Source organism: Carya illinoinensis, chromosome 11 (genome assembly GCF_018687715.1).
Source record: "Carya illinoinensis cultivar Pawnee chromosome 11, C.illinoinensisPawnee_v1, whole genome shotgun sequence".
NCBI classification, from domain to species: domain Eukaryota; kingdom Viridiplantae; phylum Streptophyta; class Magnoliopsida; order Fagales; family Juglandaceae; genus Carya; species Carya illinoinensis.
Window position 1 is genome coordinate 10,334,739 of NC_056762.1, and position 10,049 is coordinate 10,344,787.

General features: G+C 38.9%; 1 protein-coding gene across 2 annotated transcripts; it reads left to right on the plus strand.

Moving 5' to 3' along the window:
• Positions 1-6,618: 6,618 nt before the first annotated feature.
• Positions 6,619-9,808, plus strand: LOC122281790 (exocyst complex component EXO70E2-like). Of its 2 annotated transcripts, none has more exons than XM_043093571.1 (2): positions 6,619-6,951; positions 7,127-9,808. In XM_043093571.1, the coding sequence occupies exon 2, from the start codon at positions 7,657-7,659 to the stop codon at positions 9,592-9,594; it is 1,938 nt and encodes a 645-aa protein (XP_042949505.1). In that variant the 5' UTR covers positions 6,619-6,951; positions 7,127-7,656; the 3' UTR covers positions 9,595-9,808. The 2 variants fall into 2 exon arrangements, with proteins under 2 accessions (XP_042949505.1, XP_042949506.1); XM_043093572.1 differs by having other exon boundaries at positions 7,138-9,808.
• Positions 9,809-10,049: the final 241 nt, after the last annotated feature.

The following is a 10,049-nucleotide window of genomic DNA, read 5'->3' on the forward strand; positions in this document are numbered from 1 at the left end:
TGAGCTGGCCACAATGATGTCGTCAACATAGACGAGAAGTGCTGTGAAGGAACCATTGTGCAGTCGAGTAAACAAGCTGTGGTCAGCCTTAGATTGATGGAAACCGTAGGTGAGTAAGGCTTGAGAAAACTTTGAGTACCACTGGCGTGGGGCTTGTTTTAAGCCATAGAGACTCTTGTGTAGGCGGCAAACCTGATTTGGTGAGCCTTTGAAGTAACCAGGAGGCTTCCGCATAAAAACTTCTTCTTCCAAGTCACCGTGTAGGAAAGCATTTTGAACATCAAATTGCTTAAGAAACCAGCCTTTGATAGAGGCAGCTGCTAACAATGTCCGAACAGTAACAAGTTTTGCTACCGGGGCAAAGGTTTCGTTGTAGTCAAGTCCCTCTTGTTGCGTAAATCCTTTGGCGACAAGACGAGCTTTGTAGCGCTCAATGCTGCCATCAGAATTATGCTTGACTTTAAAAATCCATTTGGAGCCAATGGTGTGCTTACCAGGTGGTAAATCAACAAGTGACCAAGTGTTATTGAGTTCAAGAGCAGATATTTCAGAATTCATAGCCTCGCACCAATGAGGATACTTGACAGCTTCTCCAAAAGACTGAGGTTCAGGTGTGACAGATAAAGTAGAAATAAAAGCATGATAGGATGAGGAAAGTTTATGGAGAGAAATAGAAGAAGAGAGAGGAAAAGGTTCACCTGAGTTGCGGGGCCTCGCCGTGGACAAGGATGAGGAGGCAGCATTGTTACATGTCTCATTCAAAGGATGAGGCTGCATGGTTTGACGAGGTGGAGGGACCATTGGTGGAGAGCATATAAAGTCACTTAAATGAGGGGGAGGACGACGGGAGCGAGTAGACCGACGAAGTAAAGGAGGAGGAGGAGGTGGAGAAGGAGGAGGTGGTGTGATGGATGCATTTATGGGAGGTGATGCAGGTGTAGACGTGGCTGTGTTGTGCTGGATTGGTGAAGGTTCGGCTGCTGTGGAGTCTGGATCAGGTAACTGGAGGTTGGGAGAAAATGTAGAAGGAGAGAATGTGGATGACTTAGGAAGAATGGATGGAGTTTGGAAAGGAAATAGTGTTTCATGAAAGATGACATCCCTTGAGAGGAAAATTTTATGAGTGGTGAAGAGAGAGGGGCTGCAGATCATATGATCTGTAGCCCCTGTGTCAATGATCCAAGTTTGAGAAGTAGAAGAAAAGGAAGACAAACATAAAGAGATACCAGCAGCGGATGAAATGGGGGCTTGAGTTGGAGGAATAAGTTGAAGTTGGTTTGCAGATGGAGAAGTAGTCAAGTTTGTCTTGTGCAGCAAGGCTATAATCTCTTGATATTGCTCTTTAGTCAACATCTTGCTTGGATCAGTGATTGTTGCTGGAGAATGATTGTCCATGGAGACAACATTGAGGCGTGACTTGTAATACTTGTGTCCAGGGGGATAGCCGTGAAGCTTGTAGCAACGCTCAACCGTGTGTCCAGTCATCTCACAGTGAGTACAAACAGGGGCTGTAGCATTTCCAGACTTGAAGCATTGGGCCAAAGTATGGCCTGTGATTTTACAATGGGTGCAGTATGGCTTGTCACGCTTGGGAAAAGGTTGAGATGGTCGACGTGCAGCCAATGCAATGGTCTCAACTGGAGGAGCAGCGGAGGTGATGAGATGATGACGTTCTTGTTGTTGAATGTAGGAGAATACCTTGTTGACAGGTGGTAGAGGATCAATTAACATAATCTGGTCACGAACATTTGTAAACGAGTCATGGAGACCCATCAGAAATTGGATCACACAATCTCGCTGGTATCGGTCAGAGATGACTTTCGTTGAGGCACAAGAGCAAACAGGTAATGGGTCATAGATGGAGAGTTCATCCCATATTGATTTAAGTTTGCCATAGTAGTTACTTACCGTATCAGATTCTTGTGATAGATTGGCAAGAGTTTTCTTCAATTCATAGATGCGGGGGCCATTTTGAGGAGAAAACCGGTCCTGTAATTCAAGCCACAATGCACGAGCATCATCAACAAAGGCAACCGATGGACGAAGAGGTAGGCTGATAGCATTTTGAAGCCAGGACACAAGCATGTCATTGCATCGTTCCCACAAAGAGAGAAGGAGTGCAGAGGTATTGGGGGGTTTTTGGATAGTGCCATCCAGAAATCCAAGTTTATTCTTGGCCCTCAGTGCTCGCTGAATGGATCGGGACCAAGTGGAGAAGTTCTCGGTTGTGAGATGTTCGGTGACCAGAATGGTGCCAGGATTATCAGAGGTTTCTAGACGGTATGGGTTATTTGGATTGCTGAGATCAGTGAGGTTGAGAGTTGGAGTTTCAACCTGGCTCTCCGATGCCATGATAGAATGTGTAAAGGTCTGGTTTGCTGGAAGAAAAATGCAGCAGAGTAGTGAAAGAGATGAAAAAAGTTACTCTGTTATTTCCTTTACCGAAAAGTAATTTGAGCAAATGTACAGTAGCCTATATATACAAGAGGAAAAAGGAAAAAAAAAGGAATATACAATATTAGAGATGGAATATACAAAAGTGCCCTCAAGCATATGTGCAGCACAAACGTAATGATCAAAACTGTTGGGAATCTGTTAGGCATGTAGTGGTGTTGCTCTCTCTCGGTTTTGCTCTTGTTTGTGTGACAGCTGACTCATCATTCTTTAATATTAGATGATAAAGAAGCATGTAATAAATGATCGTTCAATAGTGATAAATGTACCACATCTTACTTAGTAGGATGAAAATAAGATGGTAGTATGGTGTATAGAATTTTCATTCAGATAAACATGATTATTTTTTTTTTTTTGTTCAAATAGTTTTATCTAGGACGATATCACCCCAAATTGGTTATATGTTCGAACATATCGTTACTCATTGGAATGAACGCTATTTTCCATTCCAACATCTAATAGTAGTCTGAATAGATATGTTGGAGGGAGAGTTGTATAATTTTTTGGCTGGAATTTTTTTTTTTTCGTTTTTGGAAAAAAAAAAAAACAATCAATCAGAAATCAGGTAGTTTGAATGAAGCATCAATGTTCTAACTAATGCTTAAAGTAATAGTTTTCAATACTTATTTTATGTTTGAACTTCTTGACAATATAATAAAATATGCTACTAAAAAATTATATTGTGAATATTGTATAGTTTAATCATTTACTATTTCTAAAAAGATGAAAATGCTACTCATACAAGATAATTGATCTAGTTTTTGAAAAAAATATGTATTTCACTAATTAATTTGACTTGACTGGTATGATAAAGTTTCAATGAAAAAAAATGTAACTACTTCGCCTAGCAATCTTTAAAATGATAAGGACACTGATTGAACAAAACCTAGGAGATTTTATGCTATATTTATTGTAAAGGACATATATGATGAAATATAATTTATTAAAATTACTATTAATTGGGAAACAAAGATTAAAAAGTTGTTTTGAGAAATTGTGAATAACAACATACTGACTGCAAGCCGAAGATTATAATTTAAATGTTCATTCCAAAAACGAAAAATAGATGTAGAAACACTTTTAAATGTTGCCCATTGTATAATACCATGGACTAGAATTAGAAACATAGCAAAATATACAGAAGTATCGAAAGTAACATGCTGTCCATTTTACATTCCTAGACCCTAAGACTCTCCTCCATAGAAGCTATACGACACTACATGTCGCTCAACTGACCAACGATAGGTATCATGATCCTCTCCAAATCATCAATCAACTCATTCATTGCTCAACAAGTGTCGCACGGTTATCCATGATCATAATATTAGCGATGTTATTTGTATGTCCAACTATTGTTGTTAGTGTAGTAGGTCTCACTGAGGATGGAGTACCCATGCCCTCACCAGCCTCTAACTGTTGCTGCCTACGCAAGTGGCCCTAGCTTTTGCCAAAGGTCATGAGGTTAAGTGGCTCGATCCAAGATTGTCAATGCTCAGGCAGAGTCAACTCTATTTTAGCAGACAGAAGTAGTTTAGAGATCATCAACACATATGATAAACTACTTCCAGTTAGATACCATGAATCAGCTCAAATTCAGGTAATATAAAACAAGGGCAAACCAATCGGATAGCCTTTTTCCAATCCTAAAATAAACCTTGCTTGATCTATACTAAGATCCATCTTATGCTTCCTTGGATCAACATTGTATGAAACAATAAGCGCCAACATCTGACAGAATGTTTTGCAATGAACCTATTTGATGGCCTTACTACCATGACAAGGAGTTGTATCCTTGACAATCAACAAGCACTTCTTCATCGGGCATCTCATCCTCTGTTATTGTCTACTTCACGAGTTCCTCGCTTCTATCCTCTTGCTAAACCAAAAACCAATGAATCTTCATGATTCGTTGATTTCTTTCAAACACAAAATACATCTGGTGCCAAATTTCTTGCATGAACAAGGAGATTATCCACTTTAATGCACAACTCGAATGGAATATTCATACGAATATGCCTTTATATTGGCCCAAGCGTAAAAGCAATTAAGTTCAAACAGCTATGAAAATATTTTGTGTCCAAACGAGTAAGTGAATGTTTGAGCGTAATCTCATTCATCATGGCGAAGAGATCGGAAAGTGTTGTTGTCATATATATATTGGTTTAGACCAAAATTGAACTATTCTAATAACTTAAAACTTATTAAGGCAACCCATGTTGTTGTAATATCTTAAATTAAAAATAAATAAATGCACCAGATTTCAGTATGGGTAGAATTCTCAAACCCATTTGTTTGGGTCTCTGGAAGGTGGTTGAGAGGGCGAGAGAAAGTGAGATGCAAAGGGGATAAGGGAAAGGGTGAGAAATACATAGAAATCAAGAGGGAGGATGAGAAGCACAGAGAGATAGAGATAAATATATTTATATATATATATATAATACAATCTCAAATAGGATAGGACCAATTACCCTAGAGGCTGTGTGGATAAAATAAGAGAATTATTTTGCATGTTCAAGGTTTTACTTATTTTAAATGATAGTATAATAGGGCATTACCAATGGATAAGAGTTGAATGTTTCTCAAAAAGAGACATGGTGTAGACTACAAAACATATGCACACGTCACTAAGGAATTTATAAACTTTGCGCAAGGTAGTGCAAACTCATCTAGATGTATTATATGTCCATATCAAAATACAAAAATCTGAGTAGTCACACTTTGAAATTGGTTGAGGAACATATTACAGGGTAGTGCAGGGTATCAAAGCTTGCTACAAGAAGGGAATGTAAGCACTGCTGAACATTGATACTATTATTCATGGTATCACAAGTTGGTGGAACATGACTAAGGTTTGAAATTTCTTCAATCCAAAAGTTACCTTAGATATTCTAATGATCATTATTGCTTCAAATAGACAGCCAGATAGATGGGTTTGGGCATATAAAAGGAGTGGCCTTTTAGTGTGAGAAGTGCATACAGACTGATTAGAGGGCAACAACAGGCTAATGTTGGTGTGCTCTTCTGCTACAAGGCAACAGTCTTTGTGGAATGCTATTTGGAAGATGAGAATCCCACATGAAGTTAAAACTTTTGATTGGAAAGCATGTAAAGAAATTCTCCCTACTTTGTCCAATTTTAGAAAAATAAAGGTCCTCACTCAAGATACATGTTGTTTCTGCAACGTAAGTGTTGAAACTCTACCCTAGGCTTCAATGTATTGCTCTCATATTCATAAACACTAGAGTAGCATATTTCCTTTGATTAGTGAGATGGAAGGAGAGATGTCTATAATGGATATAGCCATGAGAATATATGAACTTGGAAGAGATGAAGACATGGTTGTGTTCTTTCTGTTAGCTTGGGAATTCTAGTTTAGGAGAAACAAGTTTGTAAATGAGCATATCATTATTGAGCCACGACAAGTTGTTGATCATGCTTTATCCTTAAAGCATGATTTTACTGCAGTTCAAAAGGTTACTGGTAGTGAATTGAAAAATTTTTGTAACTGGAAGCCTCCTAAGCCAAGTTTTCTAAGGTTAAATGTAGATGGAACCATGTTTTGTAATTTACATAAAGCCGAGGTTGGGGCTATTTTAAGAGATGAACACGGGCCAATCATCATGGCAGAAAGCAAAGTCAAGCATGAAGTTGTAGAGGCTAAGGATGTTGACCTGTTAGCAATTTTTAGAGGCCTTCAACTATGTGCTAACATTAAGATTCAAAAAATTATTGTCGAAAATGACTGTTTGTTATTGATTCAAGATCTTTAAGATGCTGATGAGCTTTTATCGAGACTTGGTATTCTGATGACAAAAATTATGAAGCTGCTGGTTTTGCTTGATGAACACAAATTTCAGTATGGTAGCAGGCAAGACAATGAAGTTGCTCATAGATTAGCTAGGCATGTTTTTGACAAACTTGAAATGTGATGAGATTGTTTTCTAGATTTTCTTTATCAAGTCATATGACTTGATATATGTTTATAATACTTGTTATTGATGAATGAAATTGTTCTTTCTAAAAAAAAAAAAAAAAATCTATGAGAGAGAGAGAGCGCCACGTCACAAATTTCATTTGAACGAGCCAGATTAGCAGGGAGACCACTTGTATCTTCTGATTGGTCAAGTTTTCCGAGGGTGTTCGTCAAAAACTAAAAGTCAAAAGTCAAAGCACGCCTTAAGATATGCAAGTGATACGAGAACCAGCCTGATAGAAGTTGCAGAGAAGGAGTTAAGCCAACAAGACTCCAAATTCAGAGCCCCCGAAGCTTCGAGCTCATTTTCTCTCCATCTTTTCGACCATTTTTTCTTCTTCTGTCGGTTTCACCCTCTCTCTCTCATTTCATTTTCACAGGCAAAAGAAGAAAAAAGAATAATAATCTCTGCTCAAATAAAACGCGTTAATCGGCGTTGTTTGCTTTATTTCGGATCTGAGGTCGCATGTTTTGTTGTCTGTTAAATGATCTACTGCTCTTCTTGATCAGAATTCAAATGCAAGGTTTGACTTTCTGTTGTTCTCTGTGAGTTTTATTGGTTAAAGTTTGTGACTATTATTTTCACTACGGAGCTAAAAGTTTCTTTTTAGTTGAATTTAGAGTTCTCTATTTCTTGTAAATCCATGTTGGGATCTTTGATTTTAAAGGTTATCCTTGTTTGATCATGCTAAACTCTAGGCTTGGATTAGGAAACGGAATGAGACGGCTCAAGAGAAAAGAAATACTGAAATTTTTGTGAGTTGCGGTATAAAAATTTTGGCAGAATTCAAGTCCTTGATCATGTTCTTCTGAAGTTTATTGAAAGCTATTGTTGAACTTCGTGGCTCCAGGAAGCTTCAGTCATCGTGTCTTCATCGTGTATTGCCTTTGGTACACCCGTCATGTCTCTGTCTCTCTCAATTTACTTCAGTTTTGTTTGTTGTTTAAGACAGTTGAAGTACTGCTTGCTTTCTAGAGCCTCTATCCTCCAATCATTTTTGTAGAACATCACATCTAGGGTTTGAGGTTTTGTAAGAGTAATCTTCTCAGTCCTCATCTATTCCTTCCCTTGTGGGTTTTTATAATCTGAAACAACTGGACCTTTCTTGGTGACTGTAATAATGAGTTGGAACTTGTAACGTGGTTTGAGCTCCCTTCAGTGATCATTTTGGTGGTAGTTTGAGGTTTTGATTTGTTGTGGCCCTGTTTGCTACTTAATCTTTGTTGGTATGGGGGACTTTAGATCTATACTCCCTCTTTGTGAAGGAGAGCAGCATGTGATTGCTGCAACTCAGCACTTGGTCAAGGCATTAGGGGCAAGTAAAAACCTTGATGATGATCTGAGAAAAATCCTCTCACAGCTTGACAGCCACTTGTCTGCCATGACTATTCTCTCTCCTGAAAGCAGGGGTACAGGATTTAGAGAGGTTGAGCAGCAGTTCAAATGGGCTGAGGAGAAGATCAGGGGTTGGGAGTCGAATCAATCACTAATGTGGGACTCTGACCCTCTGGAAGCGTCCGAGTATTTGAAAGCCGTTGTTGAAATTCAGACACTGGTCGAAGGTTTACCAAGGTTGTCCATGAGCGGCACTAGGAAGCAGAAGGAACTTCTTAACCGAGCTGAAAGCATTCTGCAGACTGCAATGTCAAGGCTCGAGGAAGAGCTAGTTCACATTCTTGTTAAGCACAAGCAATACTTTGAGCTTGGAAACATGTCTTTTCAATATTGCGGAAAGGATGTTGTTTATGACGAATCCTTCGTTTCAGTCGAGGACATGAGAATTGAAGAAGCATCCCAGAGAAATAATAGTGGCAACGAATCTGTGGACTGTGTTCCAGATTTGGTCCATCCACAAGTAATTCCGCATCTCAAGTCAATTGCAACTGTCATGTTTGCTTCAAGTTATGATCAGGAGTTCTGCCAGGCTTTCATTAGTGTGCGCAGAGATGCATTAGAGGAGTACTTGGTCATTCTCAAAGTGGAAAAGTTTAGCATCGAGGATGTGCTAAAAATGGATTGGAATTGCTTGAACTTTGAAATCCAAAAGTGGATTCGTGCTTTGAATGTCATCATCCGCTATCTTGCAAGTGAGAAACGGCTCTGTGGCCAAGTTTTTGAGGACCTGGGATTTCTTAATCCATTTTGCTTTGTGGAGATATCAAAGGTTTCATTGTTGCACCTTTTGAATTTTGGGGATGCCATTGCTATGGGTACACCTGAACCACAAAAGTTGTTTCGCTTGCTTGACATGTACGAGGTTGTGGCAGATAATCTTCTGTATATTGACACTTTATTCTCTGAAGAGGCTGGTACTTGTGTTAGGATCGAGTTCCACCAGCTGCTAAGGAGATTGGCTGATTCTGCAAGGGCAACCCTTTTCACATTTGGAAATGCCATTGCGGCTAATGCATCAACAAGCCCTGTTCCTCGAGGTGAAATACACCCCCTAACTAGGTATGTCATGAATTACATCAAGACCCTTCCCATTTACTGCAGTATCCTTAATGTGCTTCTCAAGGACCAAAATGCAGCTGCTTCAAATCCAGTTGCTGAGCTGGAGAATGGGCTGGAAGTTTCTTCTATGGCATATTGTCCAATGGCTTGCCACCTTCGGTCCATCACATGTATTCTGGAAGCCAAACTTGATAGCAAATCCAAGTTATACAAAGATTGTGCTCTGCAACATATTTTCTTAATGAACAACTATCATTACATGGTCGAAAAGGCTAAGAGCCCTGAACTCAAACTTTTCTTTGGTGACGAATGGATCCGAGAGCATATTGTTAAATTCAAGCAGCATGCAACAAGCTATGAAAGAGCCACTTGGAGTTCAGCTCTTTCTTTGCTTAGGGTTGGTAGCGCAGGGTCAAGTTCTACTTCAAAGACAATTCTCAAAGATAAGTGCAGAGGTTTCATTATTGCCTTTGAGGAGGTATACAAGAGCCAGACAGGGTGGTCTATCCCAGATCCTAAACTCCGGGAAGACTTGCAAATTTCAACTTCACAGAAAGTAGTCCTTGCATATAGGAATTTCACTGGGAGAAACTCTGCTGATATTGGTGAGAAGTACATCAAGTACACCACTGATGATCTGGAGAAATATATCTTGGATCTCTTTGAAGGGTCACCAAAATCATTGCAGAGATCACGCAGCCGCAGGAACTGAAGATTTCTATTCTTTTCCTCATAGATATGTCACGAATGTAATCGATGTAAATGTTTGTACCATATCAAAGCTGCCTATAGTCCAAGTTAAATTGGCTGTTAGTTTCTTTCCTGTAAATTTTTCTGGTTTGCTGGGATAATTGGGCTAATTTCCTAGGCATGAATATTGCCAAATTCTTGGATTATAAATTTAAAATAACATGTTGATTTTAGCATTTCCTGTTTCTTTGAGTGAATATAGACCCCCAAGAACTATTTATGTAGTGTATAAAAAAATGTGCATAACTGAACATACAAAACAAAAAAAGGTGAATTACACTTTGTCTTCTCGAACTTTCACTCAATTCACAATGTGCCTCTGAAACTACTAATTGCATCAAAGTGGACCCTCAAACTTTCAAAACTTTCTAATCCCCCCATTTCATCTACCAAAAGCGTTAAATCTAATAGAAATTC